Source organism: Stenella coeruleoalba, assembly GCF_951394435.1.
Source record: "Stenella coeruleoalba genome assembly, chromosome: 4".
Lineage (NCBI taxonomy): Eukaryota > Metazoa > Chordata > Mammalia > Artiodactyla > Delphinidae > Stenella > Stenella coeruleoalba.
The window spans coordinates 131,080,260-131,105,309 of NC_137149.1; the positions used below are offsets into that span (position 1 = coordinate 131,080,260).

General features: G+C 35.7%; 1 protein-coding gene across 12 annotated transcripts in view; it reads right to left on the reverse strand.

Annotated features, from left to right (window-relative positions):
- The window catches only part of BANK1 (B cell scaffold protein with ankyrin repeats 1), a 417,427-nt gene that overhangs the window by 195,564 nt on the left and 196,813 nt on the right, over positions 1-25,050 (reverse strand). For all 12 annotated transcript variants that reach the window (XM_079920999.1, XM_079920998.1, XM_079920995.1 and 9 more), the window contains 2 exons: positions 18,650-18,789; positions 1,922-2,027 (listed from right to left, as the gene is read on the reverse strand). In XM_079920999.1, coding sequence (XP_079777125.1) covers positions 1,922-2,027; positions 18,650-18,789 — 246 coding nt within the window. The remainder of the gene's footprint in view (positions 1-1,921; positions 2,028-18,649; positions 18,790-25,050) is intronic.

Here is a 25,050-nt window from a genome sequence, read left to right on the forward strand (position 1 = left end):
CCTATTGAATCAGATCCACATGATCAGGTGCTCCAATTGAACCAATCCAGAATTCCTTTTCTATAAAAATAAAGGGGGTTTCCCTGGTGGCGCAATGGTTGAGAGTCCGCCTGCCGATGCAGGGGACGTGGGTTTGTGCCCCGGTCCGGGAAGATCCCACATGCCGCGGAGCAGCTGGGCCCGTGAGCCATGGCCGCTGAGCCTGCGGGTCTGGAGCCTGTGCTCCGCAACGGGAGAGGCCGCGACAGTGAGAGGCCCGCGTACCGCAAAAAAAAAAAAAAAAAAAAATTTAAAAAATAAAAAATAAAGGACCAAGTCTATTCCATCCTTTCCAACTCTAAAATTCATATCCTACAACCTAAATGAGACACTGAGAAGCACTTTCAATCCCACCTTGAATTCTTTATCTATAAAATGAGAGACCACAGCCATCCTCTCCTCTCCAACCCCACAATTCTGGTTCCACAACCCTAAAAAAATATAATGCTGAGGGAATTTGTAAAGTTGTGTAATAATTCCATCTTCATGCCTTTGGATACACGTTCTCTTCCTTAGAATTCCTGCTTCCTTTCTCTTTTCTCACTGAGACACATAATTCAAGACCTAGGTAAAACCCCACCTCCTTTAGGAAGCATATCCTGAAGAAGAATCCAGCTTTTCTCTAAAATTCTTTTGTCAGTATAATGAATTTCATGAAGTGTAACACCTTGTTTCTTTCTATTATTACATATATATTATCTTGTTTCTCCAGTTAAATGATGAATGTCTTAAGTGAGAGATCATGTCATGTTCCTTTTCTAGCCCAACCTAATGTCTAACCTTTGTGGTGAATTGTGTTGTTAAAATGTATACGGGAAATTAAAATAAGTTTGCACTACTATCACAAATTATTTATTCAGAACTAGCCTACCATTGACCTTTCCCCATAATGTAACCTCACCATACATAATGCAGGTTCTAGCACATCTGGGTGAATCACCGTCGGCTGTGCCTAAGGCTCCTGTTCTTTTCTTCCCGCTTCCCTCAGGCCTGCCAGCCTGATGATAAAACTGCTTCAAATAGCACAGAAAATATACAGAAAAAAATCTCTGCTCGTTAGTCCTACAGTATGCCTACAGGAGATCTCTAATATCCTTTTGCTCCATACCTGTCTTACTCACCATTACATCTCCATCATAGTGTTTGGCACATACTGGGCATATAAATGTATTATAAACAATGTGTCAACCAACTACGCGGGAACAAACTAATATAGAAAGTATGCTACTGAGCTTGTGCTAATATTGAGAAGTATGATTTTTTTATAGTATCTCCTATATATACTTTTCTTTATATATGTATATATATATTTACATGATAAAAATAATAGGTAGTCATTGTACAAAACACAGATAAAGCAAACTGAAAAAATGTAATCTCCGAAATTGCACAACCCAAACATAACTGTTAGCAGATGAATATCTGTCCAGACCATCAATTTATATATATATAAACATATGCTATTAAACATATGTACTTTTTAAAACAGAGGATCACACTCTATCTACTGCTGTATAGCCTGCTTTTATTCGATTAAATATATATCAAAGCATCACTCCAGCCAGCAAATCAATTTATGATAAAATTTGTTTATGATGGTTGCATTAACAGATGCACCAAAATTTATTTGATCAGTTACCTATCTTTGGAAGTTATTTGGTAATTATAAATAATGCTATGATGAACAATTTTCATCACACATTATCCAAATATTTCCTTAGAATAAAAACCACTTCTCTCACCAGGGGATGGGAATTGTCAAAACATTTCATCAGCAATGCTATAATATTTATATTACAAATATTGTTATAGTATTTATTAAGTAGTTACATCCACTGAAATGTGACAAATAGAATAACTGATGCATTTGGAAAATACTCACATTCTTTTTGAGGGTAGATTTCAGTTTCGAGTGATCGGAAATCATAACATGGTATCTCCTGTTTGAATGTTGATGTGAGAATATGATCAAGTTCATCAATGTCATTCTGTTTTCAAATGAAAAGGAAACTTTTTCTTAGTTCAGGTATATACAGAGAAACTCATCTTACTGTAATATAATAGAAAATTATTGACTGGAGTAAATACTGAGTAATCTTTAATAATACATCTTTTTTTTAAAGAATAATACAAAACATTAGGGACTTGCCTAAAAGCCAATTATTAGAATAATAGAAGAACGGATGCAAGAAATAAGTCTTTGCCTTTGGATGAGTTAATTTACTTAAATACTCACTAATTTTAGAAGAGCATAACAGGTGGTCAATGATAACACTGAAATTTGTTTCAATAATAAATTCTGTTAAAATACATGTTACATTTTAATAAATGAAGTAATAAAATGATGAGTCTGATTCTTCACCTTAAGGGTTAGCAATGGAATAGTCTTAAATAGATTATTTTATTTCTGTGTCAAAGTGAGGGAGAATATTCATCTTGGCCTATTTTTCCCCTTTAAATATAAAATAACTATATATCAACTTTATTTCCCTAATCTGAACATTTTGGGAGGAGCCATGTAGAATCCAAGTGTTCTATTACCAATGACATAACCTATTGCAAAGGCCACCGTTCTTCTGAACTGAGTTTTGTGAAGCAATGGCTGGGACCAAATCGACGTGTGACATAGTTGATTAAAGCTGAGGAAGTGGGCCAATCAACAAAGCCATGGGTGAAGAGAGAACTGTGGAACAAAAGTGTCCAATAAAGACGTTTGAAATGATTTCCAAATAAATTATACATATTGCCAATACGGAGTCACAGAAATTAAATGACTATTGAAAAAAAAAAAAGATGTTACTCTATTTCTTCATTTTTCAATAATCTGGGCACCTCAAATAATAAAGTGGTTCAGGCCTTTCTGGATTTTCGAAAAGTCCTACCTAGAAGTGGAGAGAAAGGATGAAAGTCTTTTTCTCAACCTATAGCTAAGTAATGCAAAGCAAAATCCAACATTAATTGACTTAATGCTATGAACTATGTGAAGCCCTTTGCTCCGGATCATTTATAAAAAAAAAAAAAAAAGCAGATGGAGGGGAGATGAGACAACAAGCTCTGCCATCAAGACATTCAGTGGGGCTTCCCTGGTGGCGCAGTGGTTGAGAGTCCGCCTGCCGATGCAGGGGAACGGGTTCGTGCCCTGGTCCAGGAGGATCCCACGTTCCACGGAGCGGCTGGACCCGTGAGCCATGGCCGCTGAGCCTGCGCGTCTGGAGCCTGTGCTCCGCAACGGGAGAGGCCGCAGCGGTGAGAGGCCCGCATACAACAAAAAAAATAAAATAAAAAATAAAAAGACATTCAGGGACTTGTCATTGTTTTTCGGCAATGAACTGAGTTCTAGGTATTATTATACAAAATCTCTACAGGTCAGGTACAGGGCAGGCAAAAAGGGAAGTGGCTCAATTCCACAGAGGAAGAAACAGTCTCTGTGGAGGAGATGACCAAAGTTGAGATTGCTATGCAAATAAGGAGCTCTGGACTAAAGGCACAAATTGCATATAGTCAGGGAGGTGTCACGGAGCATGACCTGGTTAAGGATTTCAGGAATTTCCATAAGACTGCAGAAGAATGAGAGAGAGGAAGTGGGCATTTCAAAAAGTGCCTTGTATGTCTGACGAAAAGATTTTAATGCAACAAGGAGTTGTTTAAGGCCTACAATGCGTAACATGGATATGTTTGTTATGTGGATTAAATTAAGCTTATTTAAGTATCAGCATAACTATGACTGCTTATGTGGTTGAATATTGATATTGAGTGGGACCTATTCTGTAAATAATGTTGTGAAAACTTTATATTAATTATTACTCAGTCTTTTCAGGAAGCCTTTGATAGGAACAGTGGGGCAAAACATTACTGGCAATATATTTGCACATTCTTTACGCTAAAGCTCAAAAAGAATATGCTTTAGCTATAGGACTTGATAAAAGGAATTAAGAAATTATAAAAACCCTAACATTAGTTTATAAAGTTTCTTAAAAACTTGTGTCAATGGCCATGAGAGTTCTGCATAGGCTATTATCTCGTCCCTGACATTTTAAAATAGAGATAAATTTACTATTTCTTCCCCAAAGTGTACAAGATTTAATGAGTAGAGATTAGTGTGTCATAGAGTTACTACACTCTTGTATAAGTTAGGCATAAGATAACCTCAGGTTCCTTCAGCTCTGAAATTCTGAGACGTAGAGAATTCAAAAGAGCATGAGTTCCCAGGAGGAATCTTAGAAGTACAATTTCTCCCACAGAGGCACTACGACACTTTAATGTGAGAAATGCTACAGCTTATATCATTGAACTTTTAAAATGAAGTAGCAGCGTTCTTAGAATCAGAACAAAAGCTCTCACTATGCAGAAAAGGATATTTAATTAATTAAGAAAGAGTGCAGATACCCTTTAATATTCTAGCCTATGATAACTAGCTGAATCACTTCTGTTTTCAATTTCATAATCATGCTACTAGTATTATACCTGCATATAAATAAACTGTACAGAACACAAAACAAAGCTGTGAAAAATCACAGAAATGTTTACTAACATAATCCCAAAAAAATTTCTCCCCAGAAGATACCCTAACTAGAAAAACCTGATTTGAGTAGTTATGCTTCTTTTTAAATTTCAAAGATGAAAATAGGCATCATTTCTAAACACTGGCATCGAAATTGGAAAATGCCATAAATTTTTCTCTCCTTAAAATAAATTGTGCAACCCTAAGAATACTTGATGAGGTTGGCACAACTGTTCTCCAAGCAGAAAAATTAAAATGGAGTAGTTTAATATTTGTTCAGCAAAAATTCACAGCCAACCTAAGACATTAGTTATAAATGAGCAACTTGATACAAAAATAAGAGCAGAATAAAATGATAAAATTATATTGGCAATACTGTTTGGTTTTAGGAAAAATTAAATATATATAAATAATAAAAACATATATACATAAGCATGCACACATAGATCTACATTTAACAAGAATATGAGAAAAAGAAAGCAGAAAAACTAATATATGAAATAGACAAAAAAATTAAATAGACAGAATAATAATTACAAAATAATGAAGTAAACATATGACTTTTTCCAAGGGAATTTTTTCAGTGCTCTGTGATGGAATGTGGGATTGATGAATATACTTAAAAAGTAATTTGCATATATATTTATAGATCACAATTTTATTTGAATATGAAGATGTTATATACTTATTTCTATAAGTAACTTTATTATAATGAGTATTTCTTCCTAAAAGAGAAAAATACATAAAATATTTTAAAAGATATTAGAATTATGGACTTTTACTTCTGGGAAGATGGAAGAGTTACACTTTCTCCTTTTCTTCTCCTTAAATACAATGGAAATGGTCAGATTTCAATAGGAAATCCATTATCATACAAGAAACAAGAATCAGAAAGATCTCTTAACTAAATGAAAAGAGACAATGAATAAATGCCAACACCAGATGAGAAGAATTTTGTAATTATCTGACAAAGATTTTAAAACAGCCATGATAAAAATGTTTCAACAAGCAATAACACTCATTCTTGAAATAAATAAAAAATAGAAGGTCTCAGCAAGGAAATAGAAAGCCTCAACAAGGAAATAGAAGGTATAAAAAACAACCAATTTGAAATTTTAGAACTGAAAAATGTAATAATCAAAATAAAACCTCAGTGGATGGGCTCAACAGCAGAATGGAAAGGATAGAGGAAAGAATCAGTAAACTTAAAGCTAGAACAATAAAAAATACTCAACTTGTACAACAGAGAGAAAATAGACTGAAAAAAAAAATAGCGTGTGAGGTACTTGTGACAGTATAACAAAAAATTTAACATTCATGTAATTTAGAATCCCAGGAGGAGAGGAGAAAGAGGGTAGGGATGAAAAAGTGCACAAAGAAATAATGACTGAAGACATCCTGAATTTAGCAAGAGACAAACATATAGATTCAAGAAACTGAGCAAACCACAAACAGGTTAAACCCAAAGCATCACATGCTGAGAGACATCATAAGTTACTTCAACAATTAAGGACAAAGAAAAAAATTTGAAATAAGGGAGAGAGAAACAAAAACCTTACTTACAGGGTAAAAACAATTAGAAACACAGTAGTAACCATAGATGTAGGAAAGAAGAGGCACAGTATTTGTCAAGTGCTAAAAGAAAAAGAACACTCAACCAAAAGTCTTATGCCTAGCAAAAACATCCTTCAGTAATGAAGGGGAAATTAGGACATTCTCAGATGAAGGAAAACTTAAGAAATTTGTTGCCAGCAAATATACCCTAAAACAAGGAATAAACAAGTTCTCTAAACAGTAAGGGTATGATAAAAAAAAAAGAATCATGGAACAGGGGTAAGGAAGAAAGAACACAGTAAATTAAAAAAATAGGTAAATACAATAGGCTTTCCTTCTCCTCTTGAGTTTTCTAAATTATGTTTGGTGTTTGAAGCAAAAACTAGAATACTGTCTGATGTGGTTCTAAATGTATGTAGATGGAATATCTAAGGCATTTATATATCATAAATGGGGTAGGGGTAGAGGGAAAGAAAGGGAGATGAGATTTCAATATAGGTAGACTGTGATAAGTTATGAATATATAACACTGTCTAGAGCAACCACTAAAAGAGACGTGCAAAGAGATGTACTCAAAACACAAGAGATAAATCAAAATAGAAATCTTAAAAAAAATTTTAAGTAAAACACAGTAAGACAAGAAAAACCCTAGATAAATAAAAAGCAGAGAGCAAACTAAAACCAAAAAGTAAAATGGCAGACTAAAGCCCTAACATACCAATTATTACATTAAATGTAAATGGTCTAAACATACCAATTAAGACAGTGATTTGTAGAGTGGACTAAAAACATGATCTAGTTACACGCACTCTTTAAGAAACTTACTTCAAATCACCAGTATGGACAGATATTGTGAAAGGATAAAAAAATATATATCATGGAATCATTACAAAGGAAAGCATGAGTAGCTATATTAATTTTAGGTAAAGTAAACATTGTAGCAAAGAAGATTACCAAAAACAGAAAGAGACATTACATACTGATAAAAGGATAAATCCACCAAGAAGACATAATAATCCTAAATGTGTATGCACCAAAGCTGCAAAAATATGTGAGGTAAAAACTGACAGAACTGATAGGAGAAATAGACAAATTTATAACTACAGTTGGAGACATAAATATATCTTTCAAAAATGGATAGAACAAATGGACAGAAAATTAGCACAAATATAGACAAACTCAATACACTATCATCTGATGATCTAACCAACAAGGAACTAAACAACATTTTTAGAACATTCCATCCAACAATAGCAGAATAGGCATTCTCTCCAAGTGCCTGTGGAACATAAAGGATGATAGAGCATCTCCTGGGATATAAACAAATCTCAACAAATTTAAAATAATTTAAATCATAAATGTTTTCTGACCACATGAAATCAAAGTAGAAATCCATAACATAAAGATAATGGGAAAGTCTCCAAACATTTGGAAGGCAAACAATACTTCTAAATAATCCAGAATCAAAGAATAAATCTCAAAGGAAATGAAAAAGTAGATTAAACTCAATGAAAGTGAAATATAACATATAAAAATTTGTGAAACACAGCTAAAGCAGGGCTGAGAGAAAATTTTATAGCACAAAATACATATATTAAAAAAGAGAAAAAATTCTCAAACCAATTATCTAGGCTTGCATTTCAAGAATCTAGAAAAATATTACAATAAATTCTAAGCAAGCAGAAAGAAGAAAATAATAAATACAGTGTAGAAATCAATTAACTTGAAAATATAAAAATAGAAAAAAATCAATGTAACGAAGAGTTGATTTTTTTGAAAGATCAATAAAATTGACAAACGTCCAGAAAGACTGACAAAGAAAAAGGAGAGAACATACAAATGACAAATATCATGAATGAAATAAGAGATACCACTAGAGACTCTGCAGACATCAAAAGGATAATAAAGGAGTACTATGAACAACTCCAAACACATAAATTCGACACAGATGAAATGGACAAATTCCTTGTACAAACGTACTACCAAATGCACGATCTCTCTCTATTATTTCTACAAGTTTCACAAATACATGTGAATCTAAAATTTCTAGTAATTAAAAGTTTAATTAAATACAAACAAACCAGAAAAAAACAGAAGATATTCATTACACAAAGCTGAATTCCTTGAGGTGAATAGCTGTTTACATAAGAGCACTCCTTCAAAGTTTTATTTGCTCTTTCTTGGATGAGGGGTGTGGACACCTTTTGAGCATGACAGCATTGAGAGACTGTCCTTAAAAGGATTTTAGAGCACTGTAATGTAAGCAGCTGGGAGATATTTAAGATGCATGGAGTGATGTGAAAGGGTGTATATCTTAGGTGTAGGATAAATGTATACAATGAAATAGACTCAAAGAATCTTAAGTAATAATAATAACTATCACATGTTAAGCACTTATAATGTATTAGGTTTTATATAGTTTATCTCCTATAACATTCCTGAATGGTAGATTTTTTAAATGCCTATTTTTTTAGATGTTATAATCACGGTACAAAAAATCAGTTACAGCCAAAATTGCAGAGCTAATAAGTAGATTTTTAACTTATGGCTTCACATTCTAAACACACTACGTTTCACAATACTACATTCCAGTCATGGAGGAAAGAATAAAATCTGAAAGAGAATTTAAGTAAAATAAAGAATAAATTGTGGTCCCATGGTTTCAAAATGGACACTGTAGTTCCAAACATCATATTCATATTTAGCCAAAAGAGGGAGAAAAGGGGCACAGATGGAGGGAAAATGGGGAAGGTGGCTATTGTGAGCCACAGCTCTAAAGATGTTCCCTTGGTCTCATTGTCTAAAACTGTCTCACATGACCATCTCTAGCTGCATGGGTGGTTAAAAATGTTGTGAGAATCTGGCTTTCTCAGCTTCAATAGTAGAGTGAGGCAAGGAAAAGGGCTTTTAAATATTGATGTTGGGTGAAGAAACCTATAGGGATGACCACAGAATACTAAGTTATTTTTTTAATCTGGTGGAGAAATACAATAATAGTAAAGAATCTTGATTAACAAGAGAAGTGATTTCAGTGAAATAACCACAGGAGGGTTGTGAAATGTTCGTAATAGGAGACAAAAATCCATCAAATAGCATTTTACTCTTTACCTTCAGGTATCTAAAAGGAAAGCCAATGGCTGAGCTAAAAACATCTTGGTTTTCTTATTATAATGAATTGCTATGCTTGTTTAAGTTTCACCAGTAAAAGAAAAATAAGAAAATAACTTCATTTGTTCCATTGTTCATAATGTGTGCTATGAAAGTGAGCCAAAATAGCCATTTAAAGGAGAATTTTATATATAGTTTACATAACGTATCTTAAACACAATTTTCTCCTACAGCTTGTAAAGAGAATGATAGGTCAGAGAGCAGAGCAAATACTTTCTAGGGTTATAAAAAGCCTTTCTTTTTTACTTTATGAGTATTCAACTCCAAGCAGTTAATGTAAAAGAATAATCTAAGTAAGTAAATTGGGCTAAGATAAAAGGGATATTTTCCTTTGTCAAATTAATTTTTCTAAGTTTTGAGTGAGTCAGTTCTTAGAATTTCAACATGTCTGTGACTACATTTGCAAAAATAAATGTAAGAATATAAAGCAATGCAATTTTACACTTCCTTCAAATAGTTTATATTTATTATTGATTAGGTGTTCATAGAGTTGTAGAATCTCTTTAAATAACTTGAAAGTAATTATAACAGGAAGAAAATATGTTTTGAGATCTGAGAAACCTGTGTTGACATGCCTGCTCAGGAATCATTAGCTGGGGACCTTAATAATACTTACCTGACAGAATTACTTAGGAGTTTAAATGAGTAAATATGTAAAATCTCCAGTAAATCTTAATTCCCTTTTCTTGGAATACTCTGATGTGAGCCCTCAGATATAACTCACGAAATGTAATCATTGTGATTTAGAAAAGTGCATATCTATTCATGAGGAGAATCACTCCCCAAACTAGCCTTTGAATGGACTGAACAAATAATTTAGTTTGTTTTTTCTTTCTAATTTTTTAAATTAAGTAACACATCTTTAAAACTAGTTAGAATGTAGGTTTTATATTGTAATACAGGGACGCAAAATGCCAGAGGCTTAAGAAAGATAGATGCCCATTTCTCTTTAACATAAAAATCTGGAATGAGGCAGTTCAGGGCTGATGTCATGGCTCCCTGATCACAGGATCCAGGCTCTATTTTGTTTTACTAGTAATACCATTTTCATGGTTCTGGATGGTTCATCCATCATTCCCTTGTTAGCACTGCAGCCAGACAAAGGAAAAAGTTAGTGAGAGGGAGAGCATGACTGCGCCCTTCTTTTAAGGACATGATCAGAAATTTGTACAAATCACTTCCACTGACATGCCATTGGCTATTAGTTAGTTATATGACTACACCTAGCTGCAAGGGAGTCAGAAAGTGCAATAATTACCTGGGCGGACACGTGCCCAGATAAAAGTTATATCGCCATGTAAGAAAGGAAAAAGAAACACTAGGGAACAATTAGCAATTTCTGCCATCTCCATCAACAATGCAAAATGCATAAACATCATAATTATGCAAAGGCAATTGATAAAAGTTAAAAAAAAAAAAAGAAAAACACTCTTCTAGACCACTGACTGAAGCTTGACTGTGCTGAAATTTTCAACTGGACCCCACCCGCACCCCCCTCAAAAAATGTCAAAAAGTCTCAAAAATTTAATGACTAAACTTGAACAGATTCTCTAATGGAGACATTTAATGACATTAATGATGAAACAAAGAAAGAAACAAACGAAAAGCAAAGCTTTTCTATGGCAGGCATTAGATAGAGCAACCATAAGAACTATGTCTTTTCTTACCCTTACCTCCCTCTAACACCTATTTTGTAACAACTTACTGCTAATATGTAATAAATTAAGGCAGTTTTAAAACAAATAGTGTACTAGCATATTCAAAGAAATATCTTTCAAAGAAGCCTTCTCTAAATGATGCAATGATTTTTTGAAAATTTTTGGAAATTATTCTTTTGGGTTGTTTTAGATGCTAGTTTCCAAGACAGACAACAGAAATAGTCTCATCGTTTTATATTTGTTTTTTTTTCCTTTGTTGTCCTTCCCTTCTTTGCCCAGCTCTTTCTACTTCAGTCAAAAGCAGCACTGCTTTATGCAATAGCTCAATAACCTTCTCCAAGAGGGCTGTGCCTATGTTATCAGGAAGCCAGTGGCTGTTGGAACAAGGGTCTCTGACAGATGGATCACTTGAGGTTGGGTGGGAAACTTAATGTGTGATATACTTTCACCCAACAAAATACGTATTGAGCAGCCAATGTGTCTGGCAGTGTTCTTGGTTCTGGACATGAAATGGGGAACTAAATAGATAGCATCTCTGCCCTTATTGACCTTGGAGTCTAATGAGAGGCAGATAATGAGAGGTAATTTGAGAAATATCACACACAGAGATGTCAAATTAGAATGTGATTGGTATTACAAAGAGATATGCAGGGAGAAGTATGGATCAGGGCAGGCTCCACTGAGGTAGAGATGCTGGGTTAAAACTTGGAGTTAGAATTAATTAGATGAAGATAGTGCTAGGGAAGGCGGACAGGAAGAGTGTTTCAGTTAGAGAGAGGAGCACATATAAAGGCCCTGGTGTAGGAGATTGGGAAGGAAAAGTTCAGGAAGTAAAGCAGACCAGCGTTCCTGGAATGCAGAGGTGAGGCAGAGGATTAAGATTAAGCTGGATGGAGAAAGAGGGGGGACAGTGACAGCAAGGCCATATTGTTCATGTTAAAGATTTTTAATCCATACAACAATTGGAATCTGTTGAAGTATTTGAGCAGGAGAATTACATGCTGAGGTCTTTCTTTTTAAAATAACCTCACAGACCAGGGACTTTAGGGTGTGTGCAAAAACCTACAGTAGGGGACCAGTTAGGAGGCTAGCCTAGCAGTATAGGCAAGAGGAAAATGTAGACTAAAGTGTCAGAACTGGAGAGATATGGAGAGAAGTGAGCAATATTTAGTAAGTAAAACTGATATGGCTTAGTAATTGATTGAATTTATAGGGCGAGAGAGTACAAGGTATGAGGAGACACTTGTGTTTCTGGCTTTTAAACTAGATTGATGATGATGCATTTCATGAGTTAGAGAACAGTGAGAGATGGGCTTAAAGGAAATCCACATTTTGAGTATACCTCATAGGTCAATGAGATAACCTGCAGAGGAAATGTCTATCAAAAAAAGAAGGGTATCTAAGAATCAAAACTGAATACATTTAAATTTTTATTTTCTAGATCTAGAAAGAAGAGATTGCAAAGGATATTGAAAAGGAAAGGTGAAGGATGTAGGAAGAAAACCAGGAACATATGTCTTCCTAGAAGCTAAGAAAAAAGATTATATCAAAAAAGTGAGTTTGGTCAATGGCGTTAATTGTGGCTGAAAAGTCAAGTTAAATTGAATGAAAAATTGTTCATTGGATTTGCTGGAAGGGACTTGAGCATAATTGACATATATTTGTTTGTGTGTTGCTATTTAATAAGGTTAATGACACTAAATGGCTGATCTCTGGAAACAAATAATAAATTCTCAGAAGTTGAATTTTACTTGTCAAAGATTTACTTTACTTCATTTCCTTTGTCTTGATACAGTTTAGTGTAGAAGCATATTTCATGAATGCTAAACACAATTTAGACTTCCCAAATTATATTCCACTTTATTTCTTTATCTTATTGTTGATACTATTTAGTAAAGAGACCCACAAGAATGCATAATGACTTTTAGAAAATGCAAACAAACACATTTTGCCACAAGGTTTTTTAGTTTTCTAATTTCCAAAGGGTTATTGATGATTGGGGTTTGTTCCTATCTTCTTATGAGTGAGCACTGTTAACTGTGTTTTGTGCTTTGTTTTCAGGATTGTTTAAAAATATTCCTTATGGTTGAAGATCTGGATGCGCTAAAGAACTGGATAGTAAAAGCACAAGGCTGCTCTTGGATGGGGGTGGTTATATGTAGCACTCACACCAGCACACAGACATCCTCCGCAAAGGGCAGTCAAAGCCAGCCCCAGGGACAGGAAGAGAGGGAAATGTAAGGAGCAAGAGAGATGCTTCAGTTTGGAAGAACAAGAAATCATTAATAAAATACACTCTAAGCAGTAGCTAAACATAAATGAAAACATATGGGACCAATAACTATGAAAATGGACTGAGATGGCTTATAAGATAAGAATTGTAGAGAAACAACAGTATAGTTATGTCAATGGCTAAGTTAATGGCTATTTCTGCACTCAGAAATATTTATTTTTTTTCTCATAATAGCTGTTATATCCGCTGTTAAAGTTAACTAATTTATTTGTTTTTCTCTAAATAAATGGATGAGTGTACTACGTTGTGTGTTCCTGTTTGAGTCAATGATTTGTAACTGTGGTGAGTATAATCATTAAGTCTGAACTATCCCAATCAGGCATCGTTAACTGTTGCTTGACCTAGCATAAAAGAGACATAGCACAAAGGAAATGTTGCTTGTTTTATCAGTAAAATAAAGCTTCAATAGATTTGCCTTATTCTTATTGGTCCAATCTAATTAGGAGCACAAGCAATATGAAAAATGAATCCAGAAATAAATCTCTAGATTGCATTTTATTAGACTGTTTTTTGTCTGATTATAAATCTTTGATCAGAAATATAAAACAAGTTAAAAAACCAATCAAAGGTACATGAAACTCAAATCACTTTCTTCTTCTCTGGGGGAAGAATTAAGAGTAAGCAAAATAAAATGGAAATAAAGGCTACATGGAGAGCCCATGGATGCAAGTCAGTCCTCTCAACAAGAATGGTCATAATTCATAATCTAAGTAATTTTTTTCTCTTGGCTTACAATTATGGAATACTTGAGTTGGAAATGACCTTGGAGATTATATCCTCTAGCTTCTTCATTGTTCACATGAGGAAATTCCTTTAGCACTAAGGAAAGTGGGCTCTCATGAAGTGGCTGCTAACTCAATGAAAGAACCCTAGTCCTGTTCCTGCCCTATCCAGAACTATTTCTCTTATGCTGCACTGCCACTTTCCAGTAAGAAAAAGGAAAGATGATAAACAGCCTTTTGAAAGAGAGGTAAGATCTTAAGCATATTTGAGTAATAAACATTTCTTTAATATTCTAAAGAAAGGTAAGTCTGGATCTTACCTTTAACAGCTCTTTACAGCTGTGAAAAGTTGGTAATGAAGTATATTAACATGGAGTTCATGACTGAGGTAGGGTATGAAGAATCAAATTATAGCACAAATTCTTCATTTTTCTAGTATCATGAACCTCTGAGAGTTCCTTACTTTCATAAGCATCAGATTCAGTTATTCAATTTTATAAATAAATAACAGTGTATTTTAAAAGGACAGTTTTCATTTCTCTCTTATTTATATACCTATACTATAGTTTTTCACTTATTTTTTCAAATAGCACTGGAAAAAAAACAGCAATCACTGTTTTCCTATTTTTTACGCAATAATTATCAGTTGGGTCGTATATATCGGGAACGATAACTATGTGAAGAAACTGGGTACGCAAAGATGAAAAACACAATGCCCATGCCTTCTAGACGGGGCAGCAGGGAGCAAATGGCTTAACATGTTCTACTGATAAAAGAAGGAACAGTCCTGGATGGCTAGAACATAGGAACCATGGAGAGAGTTAAGGAGACAAGGAGGCATGCTATGGTAGGGAGTCAGTGTTGGAAAAGATTTATGACCCTGAAGCTTTGTGTGTCCATCAATCTTTAGAGCGAGGCAAGGACCTGAAAAAAAACTGCTGAAAGGCTGGGGAGTTCCCAGTATCTCTCAGTAGGAAGAATCTTCTGAAGAACTCTTTCAGGGAGATAACCTCTAATGCCTGAGCTTTAACTTAATGAAGAAACTAACCTTTAAGGGAACTAATAAAAAACTGGGAAATTCCTCATGATGTGAGAGTTCCCTTAGTTCATACCTTCCCTCACCCCAATCCCATCTGGTTTCACAGTGTATTAAATATTCGCAGGCGGTAAAGCAAAGATCGAATAATTCATACAATTTAGTGAAAGCTGGCAATGATGTGCACCTAACATGAAGGTGAAAATAAGATTTCAACAGGTATAAAGTAAAATATGCAAGATGACAAATACATGCAACACAATATACCTTTTTACTAATACAAAACACAACTAATAAAAATTATATGGTACCATTTCAAAAACTCTTTTAATAAATAGGATCCTAATGCTTTGATCAATAATTGCTATGTTCTTTCAGCATTCTGACCTAATTTGGTTTTTATATTGTATCTAGTTTTTCCCATACAAAGTTAACTTTATTGTTGCCCCTAGACTCTTTTGTAAATAAGATGGAAGTCTCAAAGGTTTTAATTATCTCAGTCAAACAGGAGTTACTAGTTTTTCTAACACTAGTACTTGAATTCTAATATCTTCCCAAATTGGGCTTTGTATTTTTTCATTTGAATTCACTGTTCTACATGAGGCTCTGGAAATTCTACCTTTTTGAGGCTATGAGCTAGGATTTAGTATCTATCCAAAAAAGACGAAATAATTTAGGAAGCAGTTAGATAATTAAGCTGGTTTAGGTAAAATCTTCTAAAACCTAATAGACATCATTAAAAATAAACTAAGAGGGCTTCCCTGGTGGTGCAGTGGTTGAGAGTCCGCCTGCTGATGCAGGGGACACGGGTTCGTGCCCCAGTCTGGGAAGATCCCACATGTTGCGGAGCGGCTGGGCCCATGAGCCATGGCCGCTGAGCCTGCGCGTCCGGAGCCTGTGCTCTGCAACGGGAGAGGCCACAACAGTGAGAGGTCCGCGTACCGCAAAAAAAAAAAAAAAAAAAAAAAAAATCTGCTGGTATATGTCCTGACAAATACACAATAACTATGGTGAATAAAATTACAACACACACTGTTCTTTGAATAGAAATGTTCAGCGGACTATGTGCAACATATCCAAATCGCCCAATTAAAGTAGTAGGAGAAGCACATGAAGGAAACAATTGCTGCAGTGTTGTATGCTGGAGAGGAAAAGCACAGCTTTTTACACAACTTTTAAAATGTAATGTACACGAGAGCAAAGCCAAATGTCAAAGGAACAACCAAATGTCAACAAGGAGAAGCACACGGTGGGCTGGGACACCACCGTTGAGGGCAAGTAACCCTAAAATACAACAAGGTTACTTTGTGTCCCTGCAGATCCTTCTTTTTTTTTTTTTTTTTGCGGTACGCGGGCCTCTCACTGTTGTGGCCTCTCCCGTTGCAGAGCACAGGCTCCGGTGGGATCGTCCCAGACCAGGGCACGAACCCGCGTCCCCTGCATCGGCAGGTGGACTCTCAACCACTGCGTCACCAGGGAAGCCCAGATCCTTCTTTTTAATCAAGAGTGGAGTCCGATTTTCACCATCTTGGTAAATTCAAGGTAGGGATACCTCATGTGGTCCAGATGCCAGTGGATGAGACGAACCCCGTGTCATACCTAGTCCAAGATGTGATGGAGACTGAGTGAACTGCAGCCTCTTCCATGTGTCAGGATTGTGATGGTGTAGCTCTGCCGGGTCTGAGATCTCAGACTCAGAATTTGTTTAATCTAATTCCACAATATGTGTAGGTCCCCTCATGACAATAGCAAAACCTCTAAACCCATCTTAAATTGTATATATTAAACCAAATCTCTTAATGCATCTTACCAAGCTGTGGTCTGCTGTCACCAACTTAGAATAATTCTACCTCTCTATACTCAAACCTCAGGTTTGAAGTGCCTCTTTCCTGAGAGTACAAGTCTGAATTAACCTGTGACTGTCCAACAATCTTCCTTTCACTATAGGCACCAAGGCTCAGTGGAGGGGAGAAACCATTCCTCACCTCTCATTTCTGACAGAGGGTAAAAATGAAACAGAGCATTTTCTAGTTACCTAAAAACTACTCAGAAAAGTTTTTATTCACTCAAAGCTGTAGAAGAAATCATAACTTGCATATTACAACATTCTGAAAAACTGTTTGAGTCAAAAATTACATTTAATTTTCACTATAAACAAAGTTTTTTTCCTCCCCAAAGGCAAAACCAACACAAAAATGTGTTTTGGGGACTACTTTACTTCTATGTTGACTGAATACTGATAATGCAATATGATGCTGTTATTAGTCTTTATGTAGTGAATAAAGTTTTTTAAGTAGAGGATAAGGTAGACGTGTCACAGGAAAATGAAACGATCTGTATTTCAAGCTGTTACTTTTATTCTTACTTTGCAGTTACAATATAGATATTTTGTCAAATGTCCTCAGACTCCTCAGTTTGACAAATGGTATTTTACTCCCTGTCCTTCTCTAAGACATTTTTACCTGTTCCATTGTTCTAAAATGTATCATTCATAAAGGAGAACTCTAATAGAAAAATGTGTCACACAAAATAAATAACAAAGCCTCCAATTCCCAACTGGTTTAATCAGTAAGGCTTCATGACAACCTGTCAACATCCTATTATTGATGGTTTTGTTACAAATCTTATGGAGTGTTTTGTGGTAAATCTGAAGATCGCATGTTCAATTCAACTACCTCTTTCTTTGCCTCTCCTCTGGTCTCCTCCTCTGCCCACAGAAAAACTAAGGCAATTAAGCAAAGTTATAATTCTAATTATCAAGCAGCTATTAAAAGAAATGACATTTATTTCACTCTGAAAATCTGATGTAATAAGCACATGAAGAAGTTCCACATTAAGCAAGTTTTCTCTCCACTGAAAGTAGGTCAGGTAACAAAAAATAAAACAGAATTCAGAAATTAAACTAATGGCTTACAGCCAATCAAAATGCACTTTTTACATTCTAAGTCCGTGAGTCCCTTAGGGCAGGGCACTCACATCATCTATCACTCACTGGAGAATGTCCAAACTAAGGGCCTTTGAGAGGACTAGAAACTTCTCACCAAGTCATCCTTGCTGAGTACTACTTTGTCACACTAGAGAAAAAAACCTGCAATGCCACTTTGCAGAGTTCCCAGAAAAGTTTAGCATTTCTGGAATTCCAAATAAATGTTGTTAATTTAAAGGAATAACTTTCACTGTCAGACAACAATGATAAATGAAACTAATAAAAACATACACTGAGCTTGGAAATTTCCTCATGAAAATAACAATTTCTAGATTAACACCACACACTTCCTTTTTGGTGGTATTCTTGTTTTTTTCTGAGTCCTTAACCTCAAACCTTCTTTCATCTTGTATTTGCCCACATCTGGATAAAGAGGAAATTCACTGTTTAAGAGTTCTCTTTAATCCTTCTGTCTGTCTTTATCTGGTCTGCGACAGCTTGAAAATGAGCCCGTGACAACAGCTATTTTGTAATGGATAACCTGTCTCCCAATGACATTATCTGGAATGACTTGACTTACACAGACTAATTCATCTACATCTCTGCATCACATAGGTCAATTTCTTCTTTTCCTAATGATCAGTAATTCATTCTTATTCAACCAACATTCAGACTTTATACCAAAGTATGCATTCGTTTATTCCACATTAGCTCTTTAGTTTATTGTCGACTTCAGGGAAAGATCGACTTACCTGGTATACACCATCTCCTGGACCTGCCGCTCCCAATAGGCATTTCATAGCCTTTGGGGTTGAATAGTATTTAATCTCTGCTGTGGCCTTAATGATTCCATCACAGTAGACATTGACATTGACAGAGCCAGCAGGAAAATCTTATAAAACACAAAGAGAGAGTTAGGAACTGAGTCTATAAATGCATGTACCACAGTATTATATCTCTTAGAGAATATGAAGTCAGGCTTTAAGAATTCATAACAATTTTACTAGCTTTTAACACTTAATTGTTTTCTTTTTTTATCCTTAGTAGTTAGAAACCACAAAACAGAATATGTAATTTTGCACTTCATTGTTTAAAAAAAACTTAAAGGATTAAAACGTATGTGAAAATTATAATAAAAGCAAAACACTAAATCTTTTCTCCTTATCTTCTAACCTCCATTTTTTTGGAGCAATCTATAATCATATCTACATAATACTTTGAATTTACAACAGTAAAGTCATTCATTAAAAGTTAAGTATTTGTTATTAATCTGAGGAAGAAAGTTCCCATTAATTACAGGAAAGTTTCTTAGAATTGTTTGGAAAAAGAAAGAGTAGAGTTGATTGAAATTACAGAACTTTTATTCAATTGATAACAATGAAAAACCCTTGGGAAGGCAAGGTTTAATGCCCTGTTATTTAAGTACTATTTACCCCATCCATTCATCCTTTTTGTGAATTAGTTGTTCAAGGTGACTGATACACCCCATTGTAAATTTTGCTGTAACACATCAAGAAAGTTAAAGTTACCTGAGACTGTTGTGCGTGCTCTCTATGAAAGAATAACACTAAATAATCACTTCAATGGAAAGGTTGTGTTTTATTGTAACAAAATTAAACAAAATTTAGCTCTTTAAATTCATTCACAGAACACACTTTAAAAACTTTCACTCTTTGTCACAGAGATATTTCCAAATTCTCCTGGAAAATTGTCATGCAAACATCTGGGGTTTGGAATAAGCCATTAAGTGCAAGCCACCTGATGAAACCACCTGATGAAATGTTGAATATTTAAAAGTTCTTAAGGTTTAAGCATTAATTTTACTTTATCTTCTGAAGAGGATAAAGGACCTCTTATAATATTGCTCAGGAAAATTTAAAGCCAACATAACAATCTTATATTTAACTAGATCAAGAAGCTAAAATTTCCTCCTCTCATATTGCTTGACTAGACACTTAACCTGTATTATAAAGAAAATATATGTAGAAAAGTTCTCTCTTCCAAAAGTAAGTATTCATCCAATAGAGAATGTAAGAGAAATCTCAAAAAAACTGAAAGTTGTAAAGTACACCTCATCAGCTACAGCTGTGTGCACATAGTAAAGGGGGTTCTGGAGTTACTGGAGTGAAATAAAGTCAATTTCAGTAGATTTCATAAAGATGATTTTGAAAGAAAATATTGACTTTGTTTATCAGAAAAGAGATTAGGAGTTTTATGATGGGATGTTAACCTTCTGAAAGAAAGTCAGGTGATAAATCATGAAAGATATATGGTGAGAATATTTGCTTGGGACTTCTTTGATATAGGATACTTAAAATATTCTAATTTCTTTAAAAGTTAACATGAGAATAAACTTATTTATTCCTGATATCCTGGTCAGCATAATTGTACTTTAACATAATTTTGTTTTTCTTTGAATTGTTACCAAGCTCAAAAGAGACACACATTTAAAAAGTATATTAGTATGGGCTTCCCTGGTGGCGCAGTGGTTGGGAGTCTGGCTGCCGATGCAGGAGACACGGGTTCGTGCCCCGGTCTGGGAGGATCCCACGTGCCGCGGAGCGGCTGGGCCCGTGAGCCTTGGCCACTGGGCCTGCGCGTCCAGAGCCTGTGCTCTACAGCGCGAGGGGCCACAACAGTGAGAGGCCCGCATACCGCAAAAAAAAAAAACAAAAAAAAACAAAAGTATATTAGTATGGCAAAATGTTGGGTTGAGTAGAGAAGATTTTGAGTTCTGAGAACTATAAGAAGAAGACCTCAGAGTATTTGATATACCTCAATGCTGAAAGTCTATTAACACACACACATACACACTTATTTATAATGGTTAAGAGGAGGTCTCCAAAGAAGTAAAGAATTCTAGTTGGTCTTAGAGGGGTACCCTTCTCTAACAGAAAATGCTAGTTGCCTACCCCGATGTCTTCCTTTTAGAAACAGAATTCTGATTTTATTTCTTGCTAGGCACGTTGCTGATCAACTAAAAAGACCAGATTTTCTATTCTTCCTTTCAGCTATATATGACCTTGGGATTAAGTTCTGACTAATGAAATATCAGCAGATATGTCTTACAGAGACCTTTTTAGTTTAATGAGGCCCTCTCCATTTCTTTATCCCAGTGGTGTGCTGATAAATGGACTCTCAGAAAGAAAAAAAAAAAGCACTGATGCTTTTTTTTCTACACATAGTTTTGCCAACTTCTGTGGTATAAATATTCCCACCATGGCCAATTTCAAGCTACCAAGGTGTTACGGACAGAATTTTGTTTCCCCCAAATTCATATGCTGAAGCCTTAACCCCCAATGTGACTGTATCTGGAGATAAGGCCTTTAAGGAGGTAATTAAGGTTAAATTGAGGTCATAATGATGGGGCCCTTATCTAATAAGGATTTATGAGAAGAGACACCAGAAGTGCATGTGCACAGAGAAAAGGCCATGTGAGGACAGAGGAAGAAGGTGGCCACCATCCAGTCTGTGGTATTTTATTATGGCAGCCCAAGAATACTAGTGCACAAGGGAATATCACTGAATGTGAAGTAGGGAAGAGATGTGTAGAATGGCATTTTGCAACCTGAAATGCAATGGTTCCAGCACACCTTGCTTCATCACATTGCTTGGAATATAGGGTGTGATAGCAAGAGGCTTAGAGGTCATCTTGTTCCATGATGATTATGACCACACCCTAGGGACTATGGAATGATGACTAGAAATAAGCCTGCATCTGGGACAGTACTGTGAAGTTGCCATACCAGCCCTCAACACCAGCTAGACTCAGTACAGGAAGCTCTGGGTATAGCACAAGAGAACATTTACAGAGAGCAAACCACATTTTAAGTAATGTGACTGATTGAGCCACGAGCCAGGTGATCAGAAATGAAGTCACATGAGCAGTTTTCCTAGACTGGAAAGAGACTGACAGATGGAGGCCATCTCCTGAACCTGAGGCATCAACATTCTTCCAAAGAACCCTGAGAGTGGGGAAGGGTCCCTGGTATGTTTCCACTTTAGGGTTAGATCCTCCATTTTAATTTGGTATTCAAAGAAGTAGCACAAAAAATTTTTAAAGGCTTAAATCTTTATAGACTATTATTAGATGGTCTGAGATACTGACTGAGATCATTTCCTGTCCTGGAAGTCACCACTGGGTACAGGGACTATACATGAGATGACATAGAATTAGGAATGCTCCTAAGCATGACTGCCCAAGAATGAAAGGGGACAAATTTTATATAAAGAGATGTAAATAGAAGACTAGGAGGAGAGAGGGGGCAATACGAGGAGTATAGTATTTATAGAGAAAGATGGTCCCCTCAATTCTTTTCCCCAAAAGGAAGAGAAGGAAGTTTTCAAATGGTTTATCACCCCCCATTCAGAAGCTGAATGTGAGTTATTCCAGAAAAGCCACTCATGTTTAAGGGATTTGCTAGAGGGACAGAGTGACACTTTGTTCCTCAGTTGGATGTTCAGTGTTGTCTTATACATTGTCTCCCTCATCTCCAAACATCCTATAAAGGAGGACTTAAAATGTAAGTTGAGAAGTTATTTTATCAATAAGAAAACTGAGGCACAGAAAGATCAAGAGACTTGTCTAAAGTTACCCAGTAAATGGTTCAATACAGAATAAAAACAGCCCTCTTGGCCACCAGTTAAGTGTTTCCTTAACTACACTGCGGATTCTGCACAGATCACTAGCCTCGAAGAGCACACTGGGCACTCCCTCTTACTCCGTAATTGGTGTAGAGCAAAAGGAACTCTATTGTACGGTCAGTCCTGCCCAATCAAACTTCCTGAGATATGTTCATTGGATATGTTCCAATGAAGCAACTAAAATATGGATACTGCAACTGAATTTTAAATTTCATTGAATTATAACGACGTTTAAATAACCAGATGTGGCCAATGGCTAACATTGGGCAGTGCGGTTCCAAAGAGTAGTTTCTCCAGCTGTGGTTTGTGACCCATTAATTCGTCACGACATCAACTTAGTAGGTTCTAACACTGAAAAAATGAAAAGAAATAAAATATCTTTCCCTCTACTTATATTACCCAAATGTTCCTGCATGTTGTCTACTTCTTCATTATAGCCCTTAACATATTAATCATAGTTATATAAAATTCCCTGTCTAATAATTCCAACATCTGTGTCACATCTGTCTGGTGTGATGTGTGTTTTATCTCTCTAGACTATGTTTTTTCCTGGCTTCTTGGCATGCTTTGTAACTTTTTTGTTGAAAACCAGACATGCTGTATCAGATGTAAGAAATGAAACAGGTAAGTGTGTACTGAGAGTAATCTGTGTAGAAGTTAGGCTGTATTTACTGTTTGCTGTAGCTGTGGGTACCAGAGTCTTCAAATTCCTCTACTGTCCTTGTCCTTGTCTTCCCTCCTGACTTTGTGCTTCCCTAAGTACTCCTCCTTAGAAAGATTCTGCATCTTGCATACTTTCAACTGTAAGCCACTGCCATTACACTGGAACCCTGCTGTGGTGATGGTCAGGTTGGGGGAAGGGGAAGCAGTCTAATCTTATGATTAAATCAGTCTTTTAGTGGGCCTGTGTCTTTCAGCTGTGACCTTCACAAGTGTTTCTGCTGTGGCACAGCTTTCCCTTCCCCACCTTAAGTGAGACATGAGGGCTAGAGGGGGTTACAACAGGATGGATGCCCTTCCTCAGCTGGGATGAGGCTCTGGTAAAGTGGTTTCCCCTGAAAAGTAGACCTTTGTTATGGAGAACATACTGGGAGTATTTCACCATTAGTCTTCTTCTGATCTAGCAGAGCCCTTCAGGGGATCTTTCTCAGATCTTCACTGTGTGAACCTGATGGGGTTCCTGGTGGTGAATTCCACAAAATTATAGGTGCCTCTTAAGACTACAGCCCCCAGGAGTTTCTTACTTTCAAGCTACTCCACACTCAGCTTCCAGCAATTCATCAGAATTACCATTTAAGTGCTCCTACCAGGTTACGGCTCCAGTGACTTCTGCTCCAGGTAAGCAGATCTTAGATGTCAGTCTTGATTTACCTTTCTCTCCAGATTTTGGGATGGTTGTTTACCCTACAACCTTAGTTCTCCAATGACTTCAAGAAAAGCCACTGATTTCAGTTTGTTCGGCTTTTTCTTGTTGTAAGAATGGGAGTGGCAACTTCCAAGCTCTTTACATGTCAGGGCTGAAACCATCAGTCTAAGTATTGCTTTTAAAACTTTTGTTTTCATTACGTTTTCATACGTATGTACTGGGTCATAATGTAAAATGTAGTTCTTGCTAGGGTTCAAAACACTTCAAGAAACTGTGCCTTGAGGCAGAGAAAGTAAGACCGTTCCTGCTGAGGCATGTCCCATACGTATTCCCATGATTATTCATGGAACTATCTTGTATATTGCTACACAGCAGCCAACGTTTTGTAAGATAATCTATCATTAACTTCGAGAATACACCAGTTGAAAAAAAGAGTTGGAAAGGTTTAATTAGCATAACTGGTAAATAATGGTTGGTTGGTTGGTTGAATTTTACTACAAATTTGCTGTTCAACCACATGGATAATATTATGGCCTGGTATATATTGGAAAATTTGGAGTTACAGTTTCCTCCTCTTCTGAAAAACATGTGAACTTTGACATTTTATTCTTTGCGCTGCTCTTAGCTACTAGGTAAACTGAACATAAAATCTTAATGTGAACAATTTTATTTGACATTTTGATTTGCTACTTGGGAAGTATTATCTAAGTACTTCTTAATTTGTAATATTGATTTTTCTGTAGTGATTTAGTCTAACTAGATTTAGTTTAACTTCTAAACTAATTAGTTAGAAATTACTGCTCATTAAATCATTTAAAAATGTGGCATAAGGAAGTAAGGGGCTTTGGAAGAAAAGGCAAAGAAACAGAAAGAATTATTTCTCATCTCACTTCTGCATATCCTTGTCCATGACAGGAAGCAGTGTCTAAGATGTTTATAAATGGTTGGTGTAAAGTCTTTCCTTTCTATAATCCAGTTCTGACCTACGCTGTGCAAGGAAATCCATAGAGGGGACACATGCTTTACACAACACAACAGAAAAGACTTGTAAATGCCCTGTAAATGGGTTTCGTTATAGCTACAGTCTAAAAAGAAAACAAAAGAGCTCCGGATGCATTTGATATACTCTTTAATTTTAAGTAT